Source organism: Pseudophryne corroboree, chromosome 6 (genome assembly GCF_028390025.1).
Source record: "Pseudophryne corroboree isolate aPseCor3 chromosome 6, aPseCor3.hap2, whole genome shotgun sequence".
In the NCBI taxonomy this organism is placed as follows: domain Eukaryota; kingdom Metazoa; phylum Chordata; class Amphibia; order Anura; family Myobatrachidae; genus Pseudophryne; species Pseudophryne corroboree.
The window spans coordinates 188,708,333-188,735,014 of record NC_086449.1 but is presented as its reverse complement, the minus strand read 5'-3'; the positions used below and the strand labels follow the sequence as shown (position 1 = coordinate 188,735,014).

The 26,682-nt window shown below is 49.8% G+C and overlaps 1 protein-coding gene across 1 annotated transcript in view; it reads right to left on the bottom strand.

Moving 5' to 3' along the window:
* Window positions 1-26,682, bottom strand: part of WDR76 (WD repeat domain 76) — a 212,794-nt gene that overhangs the window by 128,944 nt on the left and 57,168 nt on the right. Inside the window, exons 3-6 of the mRNA XM_063925481.1 lie at window positions 25,763-26,026; window positions 25,424-25,513; window positions 18,827-18,870; window positions 11,317-11,407 (exon numbers count right to left, since the gene is read on the bottom strand). Coding sequence (XP_063781551.1) covers window positions 11,317-11,407; window positions 18,827-18,870; window positions 25,424-25,513; window positions 25,763-26,026 — 489 coding nt within the window. The remainder of the gene's footprint in view (window positions 1-11,316; window positions 11,408-18,826; window positions 18,871-25,423; window positions 25,514-25,762; window positions 26,027-26,682) is intronic.

Here is a 26,682-nt window from a genome sequence, read left to right as displayed (position 1 = left end):
GTCCGACTGTACTTGAACAGGTCTGTTCTGTATTAGATGCTGGGCCATTGTCAACACGTTGAACACTGACCGCAGTTCCAGAATATTGATCGGGAGCAGAGACTCCTTGGTCCACCGACCATGAAGAGAGGGTTGTTCCAACACCGCGCCCCAATCTCTCAGACTGGCATCCGTTGTCAGAAGGACCCAGTTGAATATCCAGAAAGGACGGCCCCTGCTCAATTGTTGGTCCTGAAGCCCCCAGCTCAGTGACAGGCGGACCTCCGGAGACAAAGAGATCACGTGAGATCGGATCCGGTGAGGCAGGCCGTCCCTCTTTGTCAGAATTAACTTCTGCAGATGGCGAGAGTGGAACGGAGCATACTACACCATGCCGAAAGCCGACACCATGAGACAGCACTTGCATTGCCGAATGTATCGACACTTGCGGACGAGATAGGAGGCATCGAATCCTGTCCTGAAGCTTCGGGACTTTCTCCTGAGACAGGAACAACCGTTGGTTGTGAGTGTCCAACAACGCTCCCAGGTGCACCATGCTCTGAGCAGGGACCACGGAGGATTTCTTCCAGTTGATGATCCACCTGTGGGCTTGCAGAAACTGGACAGTCAAATCCAGATGACGTAGGAGAATCTCTGGGGAATTTGCCAGGATCAACAAGTCATCCAAGTACGGTAGGATCCTGACCCCTTGACGGCGGAGTACAGCAGTCATTACCACCATAACCTTGGTGAAGACTCACAGAGCCGTGGTCAAACCAAAAGGTAACGCCCGAAACTGGTAATGGAGGTTGCCAACCGCAAACCTCAGGTACTGCTGATGAGACACTGCAATGGGAATATGCAGGTAAGCATCCTGTATGTCCAGTGAGACCATATAGTCCCCAGGCTCCAAGGCCAGAATAATAGAGCGAAGAGTTTCCATACGAAACTTGGAGACCTTCACAAACTTGTTCAAGGACTTGAGATTGAGAATGGGCCGGGAAGACCATTTGGGTTTCGGGACTAGGAACAGCGGTGAATAGAACCCCTTGCCTCTCCGAGCCAGAGGCACCTGTACTACCACTCCTGTGTCCAGGAGGGACTGTACCACCGAATGAAGAGTCTTTGCCTTCACCTGATCCGAAGGGACGTCTGTCAGGCAAAATCGATGAGGGGGACGATTCTTGAAGGATACGGCGTAACCTCGAGTGATGACTTTGCGTACCCAGGCATCGGAAGTGGTCTTCAACCATTCCTGGGTAAACCCTAGAAGTCGGCCACCCACCGTGGAATCCCTCAGAGGGAGGCCCGACCCATCATGCGGCAGGCTTGTCAGTTTTGGAAGCAGGCTGACAGGCAGCCCAGGCCCGTTTGCGTTTGGGCTTACTGGGCTTGGAAGTGCGAACCTGTTTTGGGTATGCTTGACCTTTTGCTTTCCCTGAAGGACGAAAGGAGCGAAAGGAAGTACTCTTAGCCTTCGACACCAAAGGAGCAGTACTAGGAAGACATGCTGTTTTAGCAGACGCTAAGTCAGCCACTATCTTGTCAAGGTTTTCTCCGAAAAGAATGTCTCCATTGAAGGGGAGTACCTCCAGGGTTTTCTTGGAGTCCATGTCCACAGATCGGGACCGTAACCAGAGAATTCGGCGAGCCAAAATGGACGTAGAAGCCTTGGCCGCCAGAATACCGGCATCAGAAGCCGCCTCTTTAATGTAATGAGACGCTGTAACAATATACGACAGGCATTGTCTAGCATGATCAGAAGCATTGGAAGGCAACTCCGCCTCCAGCTCCTGAGCCCACGCTTCCACAGTCAATGTTGCTGCAATAGTGGGCCTATGCACCACACCGTTTAGGGTGTAGATTGCCTTCAAAACACCATCCACACGCTTGTCCGTCGGCTTTCTAAAGGACGTGACAGTAGTTACAGGCAGAGCTGAGGAAACTACCAGCCGCGCCACTTGAGAATCCACTGGCGGGGGTGTTTCCCAATTTTTACTAAGCTCCGCAGCGAGGGGGTAGCGAGCCAGCATCTTCTTGTGAGACGTGAACTTCTTTCCTGGATTTTCCCAGGACTCCTGACATATGTCAACTAAATGGTCAGAGTGAGGTAAAACTTGTTTAACCACCTTCTGACGTTTAAACCTGTCCGGTTTCTTAGGGGCAGCGTCAGGCTCCGGTTCATCATCAACCTGAAGAATGAGCCTGATAGCCTCTAACAAGTCAGGAACATCCACCTGCGAAACAACTTCCCCATCAGAAGCATCAGGATCAGAATCTGTGGGGTCCGTATAAACACCTCATCAGATGAGGTGTCTGGGACGTTGGTGGATTGTGAGGAAGTAATTGTCCACTTACAGGACCTCTTGGTCTTAGGCGGCCGAGGGTTAGACTTTTCAGCAGTTAGTGATTGGACAGTTGATCTGCCCACGGCGGATGAACCGCGGGGACCATAAGCAGTTGTATCGGCACAGGCGGTCCCATAGGGGGAGTCAGTCTAGTTACCAGCGTATATTCAATAGCGTGGAGAAGGTAGCCCAAGGTGGGTCATTTTGCACCCCCGTTGCTACAGTCCCACTGGGGGGCAAGGAACCCCCAGAACCTGAACCCTCAGCTGCTATGTTATCCTCAAATGTGTCTGTAGCGTCAACACCACGCAATGTGGGATCAGCCCCAGCTCCGTTGCCCTTTGCAGCTGACATAATCAAAAGCTCAATGCAAGGCAACACAGTACAATATCAGCAACACAATACCTGACAAGAACCCCCTGTGTAGTTTATCAGCACAAACAGGGAATTCAAGAGGTATATGGTGACTAAAAATCACAGAGAAAAATACACACTGAGTATATCCTGTGAACTGCCTATATTATGATAAAGCTGACACACTTAGCCCCCTCAGGTTATAGCATATAGGGATAGCAATCTGAGTGAGAGACACGAAAAGGAGGTCACACAGCAGCTATATGCACACACAGAGTCACAGTTTGCACAATGCAGAAATTATGACATGCAATAAAACTGCACAGGACTAGCAATACAGAGTAGTACTATACACTGAATAGATAAAACAATGCACAGTAAAGACTGGATGTATATCACAGGGTACTTGTACTAAATAACCCTGACTAAATGCACTTTTTCTTAACCAACACTGTCAGCAGACATGTAGAATACTTAAGTGTCCTGTAAAATGCACAGCGCTGACAGGCAGGCGGCTTTATATAGAAGGATTTGCCCAAACAGTCCCAGGATCAGCTCTGCTTGCTATAATGCACCCAAACACGGACAGGGAGTGAGGGAGAGATGCAGCTCCAGGGCGGGAACATTTACTCTAAAATGGCGCCCAGGGGCTGCGGGAGGGGCTACAGGTCAAAGCCTTATCGACCTGCTGGACCACCACCGGGTACTGGGGGCTTAGTAAAACGATTTTATGAGAGAAAACCGACCTGTGCCTATGCCCTGGTGGTCTAGTGGGGTTCCTGTACTACCACAGTGTCCACGCCAGCGCGAGCGGCCCTACTCCCACCGGCCGCACGGGATCGCAATTTACAGCGGGTCCCGTTGAGGGGACCCCTTACCTCCTCCCCGAGTACGGCCACGCAATCCGGGGAGAGCAACGGTTGTGTGTGTGACTAACAAGGAAGAAAACCGGAGCCTTCGCTGGTTGGCCAACCAGGGTGCGGGAGTGTACCGCTCCGCTGGGGGAGGTGATGGAGCTGCAGCAGGAGATGTCTGACTGACATCTAACACAGATAGTGTCTCTGCTGCAGCCCTTGAAGTCTTCAAAATTCTTTAAAAGCTTCTCTCAGGGCTGCTGGAGCAGCCCCCCCCCCTGTTAAGTGCCTGCTTACTGCATGGTACAACTACAATACTGAACTACTGTGCACGGAGGCGGGGTTATAGAGGAGGCGGCGCTAGGCATTCTGGGAACAGTCAAAGCTTTGAGCCTGTTGCCTCGGATCAAGATCCTACTCTACACCCCAATGTCATTCCCTGTGGAGCCCAGTGTACACCGCAGCAGAAACTCCCTTAGCTACCAGCTGTACCCTTGTATGCAGACTCTGTGAATACAAAAAAGGCACGTCTCTGTGGAGAGAAGAGAAACAGTACTGCAAATGTACTTTGCAGCTGAGGAAACCCACCCGAAATGATTGACACAGGCAGAAAGCCCGCTAACTCTGCCCCCTCCTTCCCGCAGATATACCAGCCAGGTCACCCAAATGCCATCTTGTGTGGGTGCCTGCGATGTAACTAGCAGCCTCTGCTTGTGCCCTAGACCAGTGTAACACTGCGGGCACTTGCAGCGTAACTGGAGCTGAACCCTTGTGAGGCAGCGCCACCGCAGCTCACTAAAAGCCTGTCTGCCCATTTCCGCTGTTTGTGCCCAGCGCGTCGAGGGAAGGAGAGGAGACCGTGCTGTGGAGGGGGAATGGGCACTGTTGCTGTACGACGGGAACAGTGGTGAACACACTCACCCTCTCCGAAGCCTCAGGAGAAATGCAGGTGCTCGGTGGAGAGACAGTGCTTTTCTGATAAGCGCTGTTTCTCTGCTGCAGTGTGTCCGCTGCAGGTGCTGATGGAATCCTGACCTCACTTCTCTGTATAAGTGGCGAAGGGTCTCCTGAGGCTAACTAAAGTAGTTAGAATAAAATAAAAGTAAGCTAAGCTGGATCTCAGCCAGCATGACTGGCTCCCTCAGCACAAATTCTAAACTGAAGGATGGGGGGGTGGGGGGGGGGGGGGGGGGTTTAGGAGCCTGTTACACGTCTTGATTTATTTAAAGTTCCAGCTCCCTATAGCCCCACCATCTATACCCCAGTGTAATTGGAGTCTCCCAGTGTCCCCTAGTGGCTGTATGAGAGGGTGGATTTATATCCCACGTGGAACAGATCTCTAGTATGCTGAATAAATAAGATTTTACACCTACCGGTAAATCTTTTTCTCCTAGTCCGTAGAGGATGCTGGGGACTCCGTAAGGACCATGGGGTATAGACGGGCTCCACAGGAGACATGGGCACTATAAAGAACTTTTAGTATGGGTGTGCACTGGCTCCTCCCTCTATGTCCCTCCTCCAGACCTCAGTTAGAGAAATTGTGCCCAGAGGAGATGGACAACATGAGGAAAGGATTTTGTTAATCTAAGGGCAAGATTCATACCAGCCCACACCAATCATACCATATAACCTGGAAAATACGCAACCAGTTAACAGTATGAACAAAAAACAGTATCAGTCAAAGACCGATTCCAACTGTGACATAACCCTTATGAAAGCAACAACTATATACAAGTCTTGCAGATTTAGTCCGCATCGGGACGGGCGCCCAGCATCCTCTACGGACTAGGAGAAAAAGATTTACCGATAGGTTTAAAATCTTATTTTCTCTTACGTCCTAGAGGATGCTGGGGACTCCGTAAGGACCATGGGGTTTATACCAAAGCTCCAAACCGGGCGGGAGAGTGCGGATGACTCTGCAGCACCGACTGAGCAAACGCAAGGTCCTCATCAGCCAGGGTATCAAACTTGTAGAATTTTGCAAAAAAGTGTTTGAACCCGACCAAGTAGCTGCTCGGCAAAGCTGTAATGCCGAGACGAAGAAGAGCCCACCTTCCTAGTGGAATGGGCCTTTACCGAATTTGGTAACGGCAATCCAGCAGTAGAATGAGCCTGCTGAATCGTGTTACAGATCCAGCGAGCAATAGTCTGCTTAGAAGCAGGAGCGCCAGCCTTGTTGGCCGCATACAGGACAAACAGGGCCTCTGTTTTCCTAACCCTAGCCGTCCTGGCTACATATATTTTTAAGGCCCTGACTACATCGAGGGACTTGGAGTCCTCCCAGCTCCCCGTAGCCACAGGCACAATAGGTTGGTTCATATGAAATGAAGAAACCACCTTAGGCAAAAATTGAGGATAAGTTCTCAACTCCGCTCTATCCACGTGGAAAATCAAATAGGGGCTCTTGTGGGACAAGGCCACCAATTCGGACACCCGCCTTGCAGATGCCAAGGCCAGTTACATGACCACCTTCCACGTGAGAAATTTTAATTCAACCGTTTGAAGAGGTTCAAACCAGTGAGATTTTAGGAAACTTAACACCACGTTAAGGTCCCACGGTGCCACTGGGGGCACAAAAGGGGGGCTGGATGTGCAGCACTCCCTTCACAAACGTCTGGACTTCTGGGAGAGAAGCCAATTCCTTCTGGAAGAATATAGATAGGGCCGAAATCTGTACCTTAATGGAGCCTAACTTCAGGCCCATATCCACTCCTGTCTGTAGAATGTGGAGTAAACGGCCCAGATGGAAATCTTCCGTAGGAGCATTCTTGGCTTCACACCAAGATACATACTTCCTCCAGATACGGTGATAATGTTTTGCCGTCACCTCCTTCCTAGCCTTTATCAGAGTAGGGATGACTTACTCCGGAATACCTTTCCCAGCTAGGATTCGGTGTTCAACCGCCATGCCGTCAAAAGTAACCGCAGTAAGTCTTGGAACACGCAGGGCCCCTGCTGTAACAGGTCCTCCCTGAGAGGAAGAGGCCACGGATCTTCTGTGAACATTTCCTGAAGATCTGAAAACCAGGCCCTTCGAAGAGAGAGGAGAGGAGGGAACACATAGACGAACTGAAACACCCATGGTGTCACCAGGGCGTCCACCGCTACTGCCTGAGGGTCCCGTGACCTGGCACAATACCTCCGAAGCTTCTTGTTGAGGCGTGACGCCATCATGTCTATTTGAGGAATTCCCCAAAGACTTGTTATCTCTGCAAAAACGTCTTGATGAAGTCCCCACTCTCCTGGATGGAGATCGTGTCTGCTGAGGAAGTCTGCTTCCCAGTTGTCCACTCCCGGAATGAAGACCGCTGACAGAGCGCTTACGTGATTTTCCACCCAGCTAAGAATCCTGGTGGCTTCCGCCATCGCCACTCTGCTCCTTGTCCCGCCTTGGCGGTTTACATGAGCCACGGCTGTGACGTTGTCTGATTGAATCAGAACCGGTAGGTCGCGAAGAAGATTCTCCGCTTGTCGTAGGCCGTTGTATATGGCCCTCAATTCCAGTATGTTGATGTGTAGACAAGCCTCCTGGCTTGACCATAGTCCCTGAAAATTTCTTCCTTGTGTGACTGCTCCTCATCCTCGGAGGCTCGCGTCCGTGGTCCCCAGAACCCAGTCTTGAATGCCGAACCTGCGACCCTCTAGAAGGTGAGCACTCTGCAGCTACCACAGGAGAGACACCCTGGCCCTGGGGGACAGGGTTATTTTCTGATGTATTTGTAGATGGGACCCGGACCACTTGTCCAGAAGGTCCCACTGAAAAGTCCTCGCATGGAACCTGCCGAAGGGTATGGCCTCGTAGGCTGCCACCATTTTTCCTAGAACTCGAGTGCATTGATGAACAGACACTCTTTTTGGTTTTAGCAGGTCTCTGACCATGTTCTGGAGGTCCTGGGCCTTTTCCAATGGGAGAAAAACCCTCTTTTGTTCCGTGTCCAGAATCATGCCTAGGAATGATAGCCGAGTCGTTGGAACCAATTGTGACTTTGGCAGATTGAGAATCCAACCGTGCTGTTGCAGCACTCTCAGGGAGAGCAACACGCTCTTCAGCAATTGATCTCTCGATCTCACCTGTATCAGGAGATCATCCAAGTATGGGATAATTGTGACTCTCTGCCTGCGCAGGAGGCACCATCATCTCCGCCATCACCTTGGTGAAAATCCTCGGGGCCGTGGTAAGCCCAAACGGCAACGTCTGAAACCGGTAATGACAGTCCTGTATAGCGAATCTCAGGTACTCCTGATGAGGGGGATATATGGGGACATGAAGGTATGCATCCTTTATGTCCAGTGACACCATAAAATCCCTCCCCTCCAGGCTGGATATTACAGCTCGGAGCGATTCCATCTTGAATTTGAACTTTTTCAAGTACAGGTTTAGGGATTTTAGATTTAAAATGGGTCTGACCGAACCATCCGGCTTCGTGACCACAAACAGGGTTGAATAGTACCCTCTTCCCTGTTGGACCAGGGGAACCTTGACAATCACTTGCTGTTGACACAGCTTTTAAATTGCAGCTAACACTACTTCCCTCTCCAGGGGTGAAGCTGGCAAGGCCGACTTGAAAAATTGGCGAGGGGGCACCTCTTCGAAGTCCAGCTTGTAGCCTTGGGAAACAATTTCCATCACCCAAGGATCCACGTCTGAAAAAACCCAGATCTGGCTGAAAAGTCGAAGACGTGCCCCCACTGGTGCGGACTACCTCAGTGGAGCCCCAGCGTCATGCGGTGGATTTTGTAGAAGCCGGGGAGGACTTCTGCTCCTGGGAACTAGCCGAAGCAGGCGTTCTCTTTCCTCTACCCTTACCTCTGGCAAGGAAGGAGGAGCCCCGACCTCTTCTGGACTTATGCGACCGAAAGGACTGCATCTGATACTGTGGAGTTTTCTTTTGCTGTTGGGGAACAAAAGGTAAAAAGGTAGATTTACCCGCGGTAGCTGTGGAAACCAGGTCCGCGAGCCCATCCCCAAACACTTCACCCTTGTAAGGTAAAACTTCCATATGCTTCTTTGAGTCTGCATCACCCGTCCATTGGCGGGTCCATAGAGCTCGTCTCGAAGAAATAGTCATGGCATTGGCTCTGGAACCCAGCAGTCTCTTTGAGCGTCACTCATATATAAGACTGCGTCTTTAATGTGGGCTAAGGTCAATAAAATGGTATCACTGACCAGGGTTATCAAGGTCAGCTGACAAGGTATCTGTCCACGCTGCAACTGCACTACACACCCCCATGCCGATGCTATTGCCGGTCTGAGCAAAGCACCTGTATGCGCATAAATAGACTTTAAAGTAGTTTACTGTCTGCGATCAGCAGGATCCTTGAGGGCTGCCGTGTCCGGAGACGGTAGCGACACCTTCTTGGACAGGCGTGTTAAAGCCTTGTCCACCCTTGGAGAGGATTCCCAACGTACCCTGTCCTGTGCAGGGAAAGGATACGCCATAAGAACCCTTTTGGGAATCTGCAGTTTTTTATCTGGAGTTTCCCAAGCCTTTTCAAATAACTCGTTAAGCTCATGGGATGGGGGAAAGGTTACCTCAGGTTTCTTTACCTTATACATGCGCACCCTCATGTCAGAGACAGAGGGGTCATCAGTGATATGCAAAATATCTTTTATTGCATTAATCATATACTGAACTTTTTGCCACCCTTGGGTGTAATTTTGCATCATCGTAGTCGACACTGGAGTCAGAATCCGTGTCGGTACCAGTATCTGCTATTTGGGATAGGGGAAGTTTCTGAGACCCAGAAGGGCCCTGTGACCCAGTCCAATCCGTGGACGGACTCCCTGCTTTTTCCTGGACTCTGCTTTGTCCATTCTCTTATGTAATGCGGTCACACTTGCATTTAACATATGCCACATGTCCATCCAATCATGAGTCGGCGTTGCCGACGGAGACACACCACTCAGCTGCTCCACCTCCTCCTTGGACGAGCCTTCCGCTTCAGACATGCCGACACGCACGTACCGACACCCCCACACACACAGTGATATATCTATAAGGGGACAATTCCCCAACAAGGCCCTTTGGAGAGACAGAGAGAGAGTATGCCAGCACAAACCCCAGCGCCAACTGACACTGGAATGAAAACCCAGATATAGCGCTTTTCATATGTATAATAAATGTGTATACACTCACTGCGCCTTACAAGTGCCGCCCCCCCCCCCTCTTTTCAGCCCTCTGTCACCGTGTTCAGCAGGGGAGAGTCCGGGGAGCCAGCTTCTCTGCAGCGTTCTGTGGAGAAAATGGCGCTGTTAGTGCTGAGGGATCAAGCTCCGCCCCCTCCAGCGGCGGGCTTCGGTCCAGCTCCAATATACAAAAAATGGCGGGGGATTTCTTCATATACTGCCTCCGCAGCCTAATGTACCCTGTTGCCAGTCCAGAGGTTTATATTGCTGCCCAGGGCGCCCCCCCTGCGCCCATCAGTGCCTTCAGTGCGTGTGTAGTGTGTGGGAACATTGGCTTACCTCAATGAAGATCTGAAGTCTTCTGCCGCCTTGAAGTCTTCTTTTCTTCTTACACTCACCCGGCTTCTATCTTCCGGCTCTGCGAGGAGGACGGCGGCGCGGCTCTGGGACGAACGGCAGGGTGAAACCTGCGTTCCGACTCCCTCTGGAGCTAATGGTGTCCAGTAGCCTAAGAAGCCGAGCCTTTCATTTAAGTAGGTCTGCTTCTCTCTCCTCAGTCCCACGATGCAGGGAGCCTGTTGCCAGCAGTGCTCCCTGAAAATATAAAAACCTAACAAAATTCTTTTTCATAGAAACTCAGGAGAGCTCCCCTGTAATGCACCCTCTCTACTCTGGGCACAAAATCTAACTGAGGTCTGGAGGAGGAGCATAGAGGGAGGAGCCAGTGCACACCCATACTAAAAGTTCTTTATAGGGCCCATGTCTCCTGCGGAGCCAGTCTATACCCCATGGTCCTTACGGAGTCCCCAGCATCCTCTAGGACGTAAGAGAAATATGAGAAATTGTTTTCTCTTAAAGTTGCAAACTCTGGTTTCAATATAACTTCTACCCCTCTAATTTAATATTTGCTTTCTAAATTTTCAATAAGAAACTTTTGGTCTATTGGTGCCGTGACAAAAACTATTATACTCTAGGGCGCCATGATGTAAAAACATTTTTAGGAACCACTGCTCTAGGGGACAAATGAAAACTTATTTAGCCAGAACTTGCTTGAATTTTCCCAAACCAAGTGATTTCTTTATTTTCAGTTTTATGTAAAAAATAAAAAGAATCAGTCCAGAGTCAGGGTTAGATTCATACCTCCCCTATGGGTCACAAATAAAAACTACGTTTAAATGCAATGTTAACTCCATATTCATAGAAGAGTTTGGACAGAATACGGTTTCATCTGCTGAGGATGCACATTTAGTTACCACATTACGACAAAATAACATGACATGCGTATTCCTTATACCAGTCAGTCATTCTCAAACATTTGTGTGGTGAGGGACAACATTTGCTTCTGTTGTCCACATAGTTTATGATTGGCAGCCACCAGCACTGGTTTTGCCTATTACAATGACCATAAATAATTTGAATTAGTCCTGGACCACCAATCCAAGCACCCCTGCAAGTTTTCTGAGGCACCCCAGGGTTCCACGACACACAGTTTGAGAACCACTGCCTTAAACTATGCAGTTTACATTGAATAAGATCTAATGCAGCAGCTCTTCAGCTTTAACAACTTAGTGCAAAGGAAGCTCCACACAAACTGCATTAAGGCATATTACTCCTTTTTACTTCTGTTCACCGCGGCCATCACTTAATGCCTTACTTGCAATGTGGCTGGTCTGTCCTGCTGTTTAACACACTGCAACCTCAGTGAACGTCGAGTGACTGAATCCGCTTTCTTTTTCTGCACTTTTCTAGACAAAAGCAAAAAAAAAAGGAAAAAATTAAATCAATAAATAATTCCCAATGCAAAACCAGGACATGTTTTTTTTGACCATTACGCCAGGCTCCTTCTGCTTACACCTCCACCTCTGCTTACACCTCCAGCAGCACAGGGTTGGGCGGTTGGGGGAGGGGAGGAGGATTTATGTCTAACCTTGGTAAATCATTTTCTTTGAGCCCATATGGGGCACAGGAGAAGGCTTAACGCTGGGTATAGGCTGGGAGCAGGCTGGCACCAAAAGGGTTACTTAAAAGTACCCAGCAGGCCTTGCCTCCCCTGTCCTCTATACCCCGCCCCAGCTAGGTTTAGAAGCAAGCCCAAGGAAGGACCACCACACAGAGAGACACTGCGAAGATGGTTGGCAACACACCGCCCACACAGGAACTCAGATCCGCAGCACAGGTGCATCAGGGAGAGCGTCCTGTGCCCCCTATGGACTCATAGAAAAGGATTTACCAAAGTAAGACATAAATCCTCTTTTCTTTTTCGTCCACTAGGGGGCACAGGAGAAGGCTTAATGCTGGGACGTGCCAAAGCTGTCCCTCCCAAAGGGTGGGGATGCTCCCGGACTGCGCTCAGGACCCTACGCCCGAAGGCAGCGTCACGTGACGCAAAGGTGTCGAATGCCTTGAAATTAATGAAGGTCTGGGCAGAGGACCACAGAGCAGCTTTACAAAGCTGCTCGGTCGAAGCCCCACGAGAGGCCGCCCAGGAAGCACCCACAGCACGTGTAGAATGCGCTTTGACCCCCAGAGGTGGGGGAAGGTTCGCTGCCGTACAGGCGTGTTATATGGTCAACCGAAGCCATCTGGCCATGGTCTGTTTGGACGGCGGCCACCCCCATTTGTGTGAATCCAGTAACACATACAGGGAGTCAGAGTGGCGTATAACCTTGTTTTTTTTACACATAAATGCAAAGAGCACGGACAACATCTAAGGAAGCCTCCTCAGGAGGAGCTGCTGGTAAGGCTGGCACCACGATTTCTTGATTCAGATGGAATAGAGACAGTACTCTAGGAAGAAAACCTGGCTAAGTGCGAAGGACCGCCCTGTCTGAGTGAAACACAAGGTAGGGCGAGCGCCAGTATAAGGCACTGAGTTTAAAAACACTACGCGCCGAAGATATAGCCAAAAGGAACAAGGTCTTTCACGTGATCCAACGTAGGTCAACCAAGTCCATGGGTTCAAAAAGAGCCTTACGCAATGCCCTAAGGATCAGGGAAAGGTCCCACGGAGCACCTGGAAGTACAAATGGCTGCTGCACATGAAGCACTCCCTGAAGGAAAGTTTTGACATCTAGAAAGTTGTTTTTGAAAGAACACAGGGCGCAGAGACCTGGACCTTCAAGGACGACAACCGGGAGTCCCAAATCTAAACCTGACTGGAGAAAGACCAAAAAAGTCGAGGAAATCTAAAGGACCGCAGGCTGAAATGACGGGTCGTGCACCAGGAAAAGTATGCTTTCCGGATAAGGTGATAGACCCTGGCAGACAATGCTTTCCTGGCATCAAGCATTGTTTTGATGACCAGCCTAGAAAACCCCTTTCGTCTCAGGACGAATGACTCAATAGCCACGCCATCAAAGCGAGGCGTATGGGGTCTGGATGTACACAGGGTTCCTGGGACAGAAGGTCCGGGCGTACTGGGAGACGCCACGGGGTGTCTATGGACAGATTGAGAAGATTCGCATACCACGGGCGATGTGGCCAATCTGGAACCACCAGGACATCATGCCTCCCTGTTGCTTGAATTTCCGGAGGAGTCTGAGAATCATGGAAATTGGAGGAAAGGCATACACCAGGGGAAACTAGCAATGGGCTGTTAGGGCGTCCACCAGGAACACTTGAGGATCTCTCGTGCGAGAGCCGAACCAGCGGACCTGCCTGTTGTGGCTGGGTGCCATGTGGTCTATTTCCAGCAATCCCCACCAAGACACCAACTGGTCGAACACTTCCGGGTGGAGTTTCCACTCTCCCGAGTGAACATCCCAGTTGAGTACCCCTGGAATGAACACCGCTGACAGTACCTGAAGAGGTTGTCCGGCCCACAGGAAAATCTTGGATACCTTGTGCATGGTCCCTCGACTCAGAGTGCCGCCCGGGCTGTTGATGTACTGTATGCCACAGCCGTCGCGTTGTCCGACTGGACTTTCACTGGCTGGCCGCGGAGGAGTGATTGAGCTGAAAGTAAAGCGTTTAGTATTGCTCTTAATTCCAAGATGTTGATGGGGAGTTTGATTTCGCGGGTAGTCCAGCGACCTTGGAAAGTGTGAGTCTCTAAGACTCCTCCCCACCCTCAAAGACTGGCATCGGTGGTGCTCACGGTCCAGTCTTGAATCCAAAAGTGTCGCCCTTTTGTCGAGATTTGCTTGTATGAGCCACCACGTCAATGACAGCCAAACCTCCAGGGTGAGGACAATGGTCTGTGAGCAAATGTGGAGAGGGGAACTGTCCCATTTGCGAAGGCCTTCCAATTGCTGAGGGAGAGAGTGGAACTGGGCGTACTCCACCATGTCGAACGCCGCCGCCATGGAACCCAGAACTCTAATACATGCGTGAACCGATACGGTGCACAGATGGAGAAGTGTTCGGATTGTGGTCTGAATGACCTTGATCTTGTCTGGAGGCAGGAACACTCGTTGGACTTTGGAATTTAAGAACTCCCCTAAATGAAGGATAGTCTGCGAAGACATCAAGGATGATTTTTTCCAGTTGATTTTCCAGCCGTGAGATCGCAGAATCTCCACTGCTGAGTGAACGTGTTCCAAGAGTGTCTCCGGGAACTGACCCAGAAGCAGAAGGTCGTCTAAGTCGGGTAGTATTCATATTCCATTGCGTCCGAGATGGGCAGCAATCACTGCCATAACCTTTGTGAAGACTTGTGGAGCCGTGGATAGGCCGAAAGGGAAGGCTCAAAATTGGTAATAACTGTCCTTGATTGCAAACCAGAGATAGCATTGGTGGCACGGTTGGATTGGAATATGTAAATATGCATCCTGGATATCCAGGGATGCCATATAATCCCCAGGTTCCAGAGCAAAGATTATAGTTCTGAGAGATTCCATGCAGAATTTGGGGGCCCGCAGGTAAACATTCAACTTCTTGAGGTAAAGTATGGGTCGATACGAAGCGTCTGGCTTCTGAACCAAAAAAAGCGAAGTGTAAAAACCATGTCCCATTGGTACTGGAACGATGACTTTGGTGGTGAGAAGGGAGCTGACAGATTGTTGTAGTGCTGCTGCCTCTCCAGGATCCCCGTTGTGGAGAATCTTCTTGGAGGGTGGCGCAAAAACATCAGGGCATATCCAGGAGTAACAAGTTCCCTGACCCAGGTGTCCATCGTTATGTCCAACCATCAAAGGGCAAAGGACAGCAGTCGGCCCCCACCCTGGGATCACCCAGGGGAAGGCCCGCCCTGTCACGCCGCAGGCTTGTCAGCAGGTTTGGTGGATGGGCGTCTGGTAGCCCAGGGCTGTTTTATGTGAGATTTGAACCTTTCGCCGGGGTCTGGTAACGCGAGGAGGCCTGGCCCTCAGCCCTACCTTGTAACGAAAGGGGCAAAAGGAAGGTTTTCGGGCTTAGGGTCCGCTGTTGATGGAAGGAAGGCGGTTTTAGCGATCGCCAGTGAGGTTACAATGTCGTTTAATTCCTTGCCGAACAAGGTATCGCCTGCGAAAGGTAACGTTTCCAGAGCTTTCTTGGAGGATGCGTCCGCTCTCCAAGTACAGAGCCATAACGAGCGCCTGGCTGCAACCGTTGAAGCCGAAACCTTAGATGTAAGGATAGCTGTTTCCAGGGCAGCTTCGCCAAGGTAGGTATTGGCTTTCTGAATATTCCCCACCAGGACCAACAACTGGTTTCTACTAACAGTAGTCGACAGACCCTGGTGTAGTTGCTCTGTCCAACAAGCCACAGCCTTAGTTATCCAGGCTGAGGCCAACACTGGCCTTACAATTGCACCTGCATGTGTGTAAGCCGTTTTGGGAAACGTGTTTAACTTACGATCCGTGGGATCTTTGAGAGAAGAGGTATCCGGAATTGGCAGAACTGATGAACGTACCAGACGTGCATCCACTGGTGGGGGGGTTCTTCCACTTGGACATGTCCTTAGATGGAAACGGGTACAATGATTGATATCGTTAAAGAGCTGAAATAGTTTATCCGGTTTGGCCCAAGCTCCTTCCAACATATCCTCCAATTGTGCTGAGGAGGGAAATTGTGTGGAATCTATCTTCATTTCTTTGAAAACCGGTGTCAGACGTGGGAGCCGGTTGCTCATGTTCAATATCCAGGACCAGACGTATCTGTTTGACCAGGGCTTCCACCTCTGCCACCGAAAGGGAGTCTTCCAGACCGGAAGAGGTGTCCAGATCAGAACCCCCTGACTCACCCTCCTTATCTGCATGAGGGGACTCTAACTCCGAATCCCCTTCAGAGAGAGGTGTAGCGGTGTCGCTAGAGTCATGAGCCCATCTGGGACGTCTTTCCATGTCCATAAGTTGTTGCATGGAGAAGAGAACTGAGAAAGGCCCTGAACTGACTGAGCCAATGTGTGAACCCAAGGTGGTTCAACCTGGGGAGAAGGAAGCGGATAAGACTAACCTGGACAGGTGGAGGTGGTGTCGGATCAGCTCGTGGCAGAGCTCCCACACATGCAGTGCATTGGTCAGCGGAATCCTGTGGAGAGAGAATATTGCAGCACACACGACAAGTGGGAGGCTCCTGTGTAACAAGCTTTTTGCCTCTGGATGACATTGTTAAAACTAAACAGAGACACACTAGTATACAATTCAAGGGAAACAATGAGAAAGCACTCAACCCAGGAAAATTACACAGTAAATAAGATAGGCCGGCCACTGGGGTACCCCCTGCAGATCCAGGGTCTGTATAAGGGATGTGAAGACAACCACATGTACTGCAGTAGCACACCCACACACACTAATCCACACAATGCTTGAAATAAAACAAGAAAAAGTGGGCCAAGATACTCAACTGTCCTAATGTAAACCAGTAGGCAGGAGAATTAGGCTGAACCCGGCCACTGGAGCGGGGTACAGAGGAGAATGTGGCCAGACCTTCCTCTTTCAGCAAGTCCCAGCCAGCATGTGAGCTAAAATGGCTGCTCAGTGTTTTCTGGGAGGGACTGAGAGAGGAGGACCCTGAGAAAAGCTACCAGTGAGCCCCAGGGGTGGAGGAGGGGCGGCCCAGATGTTGGACCCCAGCAACAGTGCCCACTTGCCCAGCGGCTATTGCCCTGGTGGTCTAGTGGAACAAGACGCAGTGCACCTGGTCCCCCACTCATCTGCCCTCCCGCTGTCTCCGCTCAGCGGGAGGGGATCGCTGCTCGTTGCAGCTCCCTGCATGAAGGGAGCAGATTGTAAGCTTGCGAGCAGGGCCCTCCTCCCTTTATGACTGTTTGTTTTTACCCAGTTTTGTCTTCTAATTGTGTCCAGTTGTAAAGCGCAGCTGAATTTTCTGCTCTATATAAGAAAATAATAACAACAACAACTCACCCTCCAGGACCGGACACGGCGGCGGGAGGAGGCGGAGTGCTGCCTGGTTGTCCCACAGCGGAAGACCCTGGCCCAGTAACCAGCGCTGCCGCCCGCGAACGCTGGGTGTTGGAGTGGGCATGCTGGGCGCTAAGTGCGCCAGCGTCCCGCTCTCTTCGCTGCGGCTGCATTACAATCTAATAAAAATAAAAAGTAACCCAGCTTCTAAATGAGAGGTGGCGTGCACCTGCCTTGGCACCAAAAAAACCCTCAACTGGCGGGCCCCGGGTATAGAGGACAAGGGAGGCAAGGCCTGCTGGGTACTTTTAAGTAACCCCTTTTGGTGCCAGCCTGCTCCCAGCCGAGCCTATACCCAGTGTAAAGCCTTCTCCTGTGCCCCCTAGTGGATGAAAAAGAAAGAGAAGAATTTTGTTTTTTGCATTAATGTTTTAATGGGGGGAAAAAAAATATTTGAACCCTGCTTATTACATGGACACTGTGAAACACTGCCATGTGTTAGAAACCACCAGTCTGACCAATTCCTGTGGAAGAGGGGTGACCAAGAACCTGCGCGGACTAGGACAAACTCAATCCAAAAAGTAGCCCCAAGACAGGATACCCTGGACCCAGAGGTCTGCGACTGACAAGAACTAGATGTCCTGGAACAGGAGCAAGGAGGCACCTACCATCAGCAGTAAGGTAAACTGCCCTGCCAGTTTTTTGCAGACTATTTTACAACCAAGACATACATTCCTGTGGCCGGAATAAATATTCTGGCGATTTGCACGCAACCCCTCATAATAGATTCGGACCAGAAATCTGCAGGAAAAATACACCAGCAGAGGAACAAGCCTGGGCGCTAGTGGCATAAAGAGCGGATTGGGTGAAGACTAAGGGGTATATTTAATTAAGGTCGAAAGCTGCAGTCTGTCGAAAAGACGGCAGTTTTCGACATTTTAAGGTCGAATCGTGATTCGACCTATTCAATCCCAGCTGTTTTTATTCAACAAGTCGGGGAATTCGACTTGTCGAATAGTACGTGAATCGGCGGTATAGCTGCCAAGTCACATACTTTTGAGGGAAACGGGGCCAAATTCGACAGGATTTGGCCCCGTTTCCGACCATCTCAGTCCGACATAAAAAAATGTCGGACTGATATGAGGGACCTTAGAGGAGGAGAGGGGGGAGAGCCGCGGGGAGACGGAGGACAGCAGCGCTACAGCATAGTGCTGCAGGAGGATGTGTTACAGTCGCACCGCTCAAGGCAGCGTCCACCCGGCTCCAGCAAGTGAGGTCACGCTTGCTGGAGCTGGGTGGACACTGCCGTGAGGTCTGGCGGCTGTGAGACATCCTTCTGCAGCACTGCTCTCCTCAGTCTGCCCGCGGTTGTCCCCGCTTGTCTCCCCCCTCTCCTCCGCTCACAGGTCTCATCTCAATTCGACGTTTTTTAAAGTCGAATTGAGATGGGATTGAATAGAGGGGTTGTCGGATCCATTCCAACAAATGCATGTCGGAATGGATCCGACCCTAATTGAATATACCCCTATGTTACTTCAGTGTGCCCATCAGACAAGCTCCTTTGAGAGTTGCCCTATCGTATTAAGACAGAAGTACACAACATACTACAGAATCAGAAATTGTTCTACATTTTCAATATTATATGGACATAAATACAGTGTGAAGATCCTTTTCTTTTAACTTATACATTACTGGAAATTACTTTGCCACTTTGATTCTACTTCACAACCCATGTGCCCAGCAGATTGTATGGTATTATTGCTTCACTACATAAATTCAGAATACGGGTTCTTTATGCAATAAACAAAAAAGATAACAGTGTATTATTATATGTTAGGTAACACAACCAAACATATCAGGTTCAACAATGTTGGAGTTTACCTTTTACAAATCTGTTTTTTAGGCGGATGTAGACTTGATGCAGTCTGTAAAATAGCAAGGATATATACAGTTTGATAAAGACAAGCAGCAGACAAACTTCATGCAAATAAAATCTCAGGCTTTGAATTGAATTGTAATATAATAATAAAAAAATAATAATTAAAAAGAAAGGAAAATAAAGTAAATTTCTAACACTAAAACTCACATAGAGATATGTTGCATATGGCAAAGACAACTGGGTGCCTTACTGGGTTTGGGATGATGCTGCCAAAAACGAGATTTATGGTAAGAACTTACAGTTGTTAAATCTTTCTGCGAGGTACACTGGGCTCCACAAGGATTAACATTGGGTGTAGAGTAGGATCTTGATCCGAGGCACCAAAAGGCTCAAAGCTTTTGACTGTTCCCAAGATTCACAGCGCCGCCTCCTCTATAACCCCGCCCTCATGCACAGGAGCTCAGTTTCATTAACCAGCCCAATGCAGCAGCAGGTACCAGAGACGACAACCGCTCGTAGCCAATTACAACACACACTCACCGCAGGAGAGGGTGTCAGCGGCTATACCAATACCAACCCAAAGAAGCTAAGTGCGTCAGGGTGGGCGCCTTGTGGACCCCAGTGTACCTCGCAGAAAGATTTAACAACGGTAATTTCTTACCATAAATCTCGTTTTCTGCTGCGGGTTACACTGGGCTCCACAAGGATTCACATCGGGGATGTCCTAAAGCAGTTCCTTATGGGAGGGGACGCACTGTAGCGGGCACAAGAATCTGGCGTCTAAAGGAAGCATCCTGGGAAGCGGCGGTATTGAAGGCATAGAACCTTATAAACGTGTTCCCTGAGGACCACGTCGCCGCCTTGCACAATTGTTCAAGGGTCGCACCACAGTGGGCCGCTCAAGAAGGTCCAACCGTCCGAGTAGAATGGGCTTTAATGGTAACAGGAACCGGACGACCAGACTGTGAATGTGCAATCACCATTCTAATCCATCTGGCCAAAGTCTGCTTGGAAGCAGGCCAGCCACGTTTGTGAAAACCAAATAATACAAAAAGAGAATTAGATTTCCTAATGGAGGAAGTTCTCTTCACATAGATACGGAGAGAGCCCGTACCACATCCAAAGACCGCTCTTTGGAAGACAACTCAGGAGAACTAAAGGCCAGAACCACAAACTCCTGGTTAAGGTGGAAGACACCACCTTAGGTAAATAACCTGGCTGCGTTCTAAGAACCGCCCGGTCACGGTGAAAAATCATATAGGGAGACTTATAGGACAAGGCACTCAAATCCGAGACCCTTCTGGCCGAAGCAATCACCAGCAAGAATAGGACCTTAAGGGAAAGCCACTTAAGGTCAGCAGAGGCAAGAGGCTCAAACGGAGATTCTTGCAAGGCCTCCAAAACCACAGACAAGTCCCAAGGAGCCACAGGTGGCACATAAGGAGGCTGAATCCGCAACACACCCTGAATGAATGTATGATCATCAGGTAGGGTAGCTATTTTCATCTGAAACCAAACCGACAAGGCAGAGATGTGAACCTTGAGGGAGGCCAGACGGAGGCCTAAGTCCAGGCCCTGTTGTAGGAAGGCCAATAGTTTGGCCGTACTAAACTTGAAAACTTCATGATTGTGAGACGCACACCAAGTAAAGTAAGCATTCCAGACCCTATGATAAATCCAAGCAGAAGCTGGCTTACGGGCCTTCAACATAGTTTGAACAACCGCCTCAGAAAAACCCTTGGCCCTCAGGACGGAAGCTTCAAGAGCCATGCCGTCAAAGCCAGGCGGGCTAAATCCTGGTAAACACAAGGGCCCTGAACGAGGAGGTCTGGTCGTTGTGGAAGTAGAAGGGGACGATCCCACTCAGATCGGAGATCCAGTGCCGTTTGGGCCACGCTGGAGCGACCAGAAGCAGGTTTCCTCCCTCTTGCTTGAACTTACGTATTACTCTGGGCAGGAGTGACACCGGAGGGAACACATACGGCAGCCGAAAGTTTCATGGAATTGCCAGAGCGTCCACGAACGCAGCCTGAGGATCCCTTGTTCCGAAGACCGGAACCTTGTGATTGTGTCGAGACGCCATCAGATCCACATCTGGAAGACCCCAAGTGTCCACCAGAAGTTGAAACACCTCCGGATGGAGGCTCTACTCTCCGGCGTGTAAGTCTTGACGACTGAGATAGTCCGCTTCCCAGTTCAGAACGCCCGGAATGAACACTGCGGATATGGCCAGTAGATGGCGTTCTGCCACTGAAGAATCCGTGATACTTCTCTCAGTGCCATACGGCTTTGAGTGCCGCCTTGATGATTTATGTACGCCACCGTGGTGGCGTTGTCCGACTGTACTTGAACAGGTCTGTTTTGTATCAGATGCTGGGCCATTGTCAACGCGTTAAACACTGCCCGCAGTTCCAGAATATTAATCGGGAGCAGAGACTCCTCCTTGGTCCACCGACCCTGAAGAGAGTGTTGTTCCAACACCGCGCCCCAACCTCTCAGACTGGCATCCGTCGTCAGAAGGATCCTGTCGGATATCCAGAAGGGACGGCCCCTGCTCAACTGTTGGTCCTGTAGCCACCAGCTCAGTGACAGGTGGACCTCCGGAGACAATGAGATCATGCGAGATCGGATCCGCTGAGGCAGGCCGTCCTACTTGGTCAGAATTAACTTCTGCAGAGGGCGAGAGTGGAATAGAGCATACTCCACATGTCGAAAGCCGACACCATGAGACCCAGCACTTGCATTGCCGAATGTATCGACACTTGCGGACGAAATAGGAAGCATCGAATCCTGTCCTGAAGCTTCAGGACTTTCTCCTTAGACAGGAACAACCGTTGGTTGTGAGTGTCCAATAACGCTCCCAGATGTAACATGCTCCGAGCAGGAACCAGGGAGGATTTCTTCCAGTTGATCAGCCACCCGTGGGCTTTCATGCACTGGACCGTCAGATTGAGATGAGACAGGAGAAGTTCTGGGGAATTTGCCAGGATCAACAAATATCCAAGTACGGTAGGATCCTGACCCCTTGACGGCGGAGCGCAGCCGTCATGACCGCCATAACTTCGGTGAAAACTCGGGGAGCCGTTGTCAAGCCAAAGGGTAACGCCCGAAATTGGTAATGAAGGTTGCCCACTGCAAACCTCAGGTACTGCTGATGAGATACCGCAATAGGAATATGTAGGTAGGCATCCTGTATGTTCAGGGAGACCATATAGTCCTCAGGCTCCAAGGCCAGAACAATAGAGTGCAGTGTTTCCATAAGAAACTTGGACATCTGCACATGCCTGTTCAAGGACTTCAGACTGAGAATGGGCCATGAGGACCCGTTCGGTTTCGGGACTAGGAACAGCGGTGAATAGTACCCCTTGCCTCTCTGAGCCAGAGGCACCTGTACTACCACTCCTGTGGACAGGAGGGAATGTACCACCGAGTGCAATGTGTTTGCTTTTGCCGGATCCAGAGGCACATCTGTCAGGCAAAATCGATGAGGGAGACTATTCTTGAAGGGTATGGCGTAACCTCGAGCGACGAATTCCCTCACCCAGGCATCTGAAGTGGTCTTCAACCATTCCTGGGCAAGACCAAGAAGTCGGCCCCCCACCCTGGGATCCCCCAGAGGGAGGCCCGCCCCGTCATGCAGCAGGCTTGTCAGTTTTGGAAGTTGGCTGATGGATGGCCCAGGCACGCTTCGGGCTTGGCAGGTCTGGAAACACGAGCTTGCTTTGGGTACACCTGGCCTTTTGCTTTCCTGGAGGACGAAAGGGCCGAGGGAAAGTACGTTTAGCCTTCTGTGCGGAAGAAGCCGTACTAGGTAGGCAAGCTGTTTTAGCAGTAGCCAGATCAGCCACAATCTTATTGAGGTCTTCTCCGAAGAGAATGTGTCCCTTGAAAGGAAGCACCTCCAGGGTTTTCTTGGAATCCATATCCACCGACCAGGATCTCAACCAAAGGATGCGCCTGGCCAAGACGGACGTAGTAGCAACGTTGGCCGTGAGCACCCCAGCATCAGAGGCCGCCTCCTTAAGGTACAGAGAAGCAGTGGTAATATAGGAGAGACATGCTCAAACGCGTTGGAAGGCAGTTCCGCCTCAAGCTCCTGAGCCCACGCCTCAAAAGCATCGGCAGCCCAAGTTGCTGCAATGGTTGGCCTATGCACAGCCCCCGTTAGGGTATAGATTGCTTTTAAACAACCCTCCACCCGTCTATCCGTCGGTTCCTTCAGAGAGGTGACAGTTACAGGCAGACCAGAGGAAACAACCATACGTCCCACATGAGACTCCACGGGCGGAGGGGTTTCCCAATTGTTACATACCTCCGTAGAGAGATGATAGCCTCTTATTCGGTGTGAATTTTGTCCCCGGATTTTCCCAGGATTCCTGACGTATGTCAACCAGGTGTTCAGAATGAGGTAAAACTTGTTTAACCACCTTCTTACGTTTAAACCTATCTGGTTTCTTAGAGACAGCCTCAAGCTCAGGATCATCAGACACCTGAAGAATGAGCCTAATCGCTTTAATCAAATCCGGGACATCCACTAACGACTTCCCTTCCCCATCAGAAACATCTTTATCAGTGTCTGTGGAATCAGTATATGCACCATCATCATCAGAGGACGTGTCAGGGATAGCAGTGGATTGGGAGGAGGTAATGGCCCGTTTAGAAGACGACTTAGTCTTAGGCGGGCGAGAGTGACACTTAGATTTAGTCATGGATCGGTTCAAATGTTGTAACTGAGTGGAGATTTGATCTGCCTATGGCGGATAAATAGCAGGGACCATAAACTGCTGCAGTGGCACAGGTGGTCCCACAGGGGGCGCCAATTTAGTTACAAGCGTGTTCAATAGCGTGGAAAATGTAGCCCAAGGTGGGTCCTGTGAAGCCCCAGGTGCTACCGACACACTGGGGCGTAAGGAAACCCCTGAACCTGAACTCTCTGCTGCCATATTATCCTCCAGCACATCCACGGCCTCACTACCACGCAATGTGGGAGAAGCCCCAGCGTCGTTGCCACGTGTAGCAGACATAACAGTGTGCACAACATCAGGCTACCAGGTACAAGGTGTAGCAGCATTATACCTAACAAGAGCACCCGTGAAAAGTGACTATGATAGCACAGACCGGGAGCTCAAGAGGTATAAACGTATATGACGACTATAAATCACAAGTAAAAATACACAGCAGGTATACCTTGTGATACAATCCTATATTAAACAAAAAAGACACCTGATACACTTAGCCCCCTCAGGTATAGCAATATAGGAACAGCCGCTGAGTGAAATACCCTGAAATGAAGCAACCACGCAGCAGCTACATGCACACACACATAGTCATAAGCGTACCATGCAGAAATTATGTACCATAAAACTGCACTGGACTAGCAATACAAAGTAATACTCAGTATGACTATATGTGTCAACAATAGATATTACAAACACAGTAAAGACTGAATGTATATCACAGGGTGTTTGTACCACACAACCCTGAAGTATGCACTCTTTCTTAACTAACACTGTCCCAGTGACAGGTAGAATACTTAAGTGTCCTGTAGAAAACACAGCACTGGCAGTCAAGTGGTTCTACAGGGGAGGATTTGCCCCAGCAGTCCCAGGAACAGCACAGCTCTATTAGTGATGGCTGCTGGTCAGGAGTGAGGGAGAGATATGCAGCTCCAGGGCAGGAACATTCATAGAAATGGCGCCATGCTGCTGGGGGGAGGGGCTACAGGTCCGACCTGCTACCCCTGCTGGCATCCCCACCGGGGCAGTGTAAAAACGGAGGATGTATAATAAAACACCCCCTGACCTGTGCCCATGAGATGACCCTGGGGGCTAGTGGAGCAGCTGCCCAGTAATCAGTGTCCCCGCCAGCGCCTACGGCAGCGCTGGATCGCGGTAAAGAGTGGGCACAGAAGCCCCTTACCTCCCCCTTAGCTGCAGCCCCATGATCCGGGAGAACGGCGGCGTGTGTGTGACTCACGTTGTGGAAGAAACCGGCGCCTCCGTTGCAGTGACCCGGCAACCAGGGTGCGGGAGTTTACAGTGCCGCTGGGGGTGAGGGAGATGCACACAGACAAGTCAGAAAGACTGTGCCTGCAGCAGCCCTTGAAGTCTTGCTGGAAAAAAACAACTTTTTTTCTGTCATTTAAGCTAGCAAAAGACTGCCTGAGGCAGCCCTCCTGTTAAGTGCCTGCTTACTGCATGGCACCAACTTACAAACTGAGCTACTGTGCATGAGGGCGGGGTTATAGAGGAGGCGGCGCTGTGCATCTTGGGAACAATCAAAAGCTTTGAGCCTGTTGGTGCCTTGGATCAAGATCCTACTCTACACCCGATGTTAATCCTTGTGCAGCCCAGTGTACCCCGCAGCAGAAATAAGCTCTCCTCACCTAAGTTACACCTATCATTATGCATGGATGTCAAATCTGTAGCACAACATGGTAAATAGTGTAGCCAAGAGATAAAGCAGCTGGAGCCTTCAATTTTACCAAGATAAAATAAAGCCATGATCATCCCTGTTTGTGACCGAAGGCTTTAGGAGAAACCACTACTGGAAACAATGGACTTTGAAAACGTGTCCCAAATATAAGACAAAACACAAACCTCAAGTAGCTTCAAGGAATTTAAAAATTTAGAATTTTCTTTTATATTGTTCAGCCTTTTAAGTTCATATGCAGAGAGACCAGATTGCTCCTGAAAAGATGGCGTAAAGACAGGGGTCAAACTACAATGCAAAGGAAGAGTACCACAAGTTCATTAGTTTATTATCATAGAAAGAAAACGACCCATCAAACACATATGCCAGTTTAGGTCACATTATTTGGAGACTGGTGAAACCTTTATTCTGCCAGAATAAGGAGCATAAATTGTAGCCAAGACAACTTGTGCAAACTAAAAATAAAAAGGCCTACTACACCTGAAAATCCACACAAGATGCATTACCTGAGAAGGAGGTTGATCACAGTCCGATACATCCGATTCATCTGTGGACTGCTTCTCTTCTTCTTCTGGCTCCAAGTTCAATCGTAACAACTTAACCATAGGCTGCTTCCACGCAGAGTTGGTCTCAAGTGAAACACAAGCTTTGTTCTCGGCACTGTCTTTATGTTGGTACGTCTTTCTGTTATCCATCTTTCTAAAACGCTTATTGGATGGAGGGAGTACATGTGATAAAGAAATAGGAGTAGCACCGTCATCCAAACTTTCCTGTTGAGATACAAAGCAAATAAACGTGAACAAGTCAGGAGTTGTTTAAGAAACATTTGCCACTGTGTCATGCAATAGTGGTTCACATTGTAATAATCCTACAAAGGCCCAAAACTGATAAAAAAAAAGGTGAGAGTGTTATGGTAGACTTACCTTTGCTAACTCTCTTTCTGCTAGGTACATAGGGGCCACAGGGAAACATTGGGGTGTAGTGGGTGGATCAGGAATCCACTCACCAAACAATTAAAGCTTTAACTGTCCCAAGATGCTCTGCTTCACTCCAATAACCCCGCCTGCAGGCACAGGCAACTCAGTATTGTTAACCAGTCCAATGCAAAAAGCAGGAAGGAGAGAGGAGAGGAGAGATATGTTAGGCACATAAGGACACATTCTCACTGACAGGAGAAAGAACAAGAGGCCAATGCCATACAAATTTGGAGAGGCTAGGTGCGTCAGGGTGGGCGCCCCGTGGACCCTATGTACTTCGCAGAAAGAGAGTTAACAAAAGGTAAGTTTACTATAACTCCTTTTCTGCAGCACGGTACATAGGGTTTCCACAGGGAAACATCGGGGATGCCCCAAAGCAGTACGTCAAGGATGAGGACGCGCCTGGGCGGACAGGAGAATCTGGCGTCCAAAGAAAACATCCTGAGAGG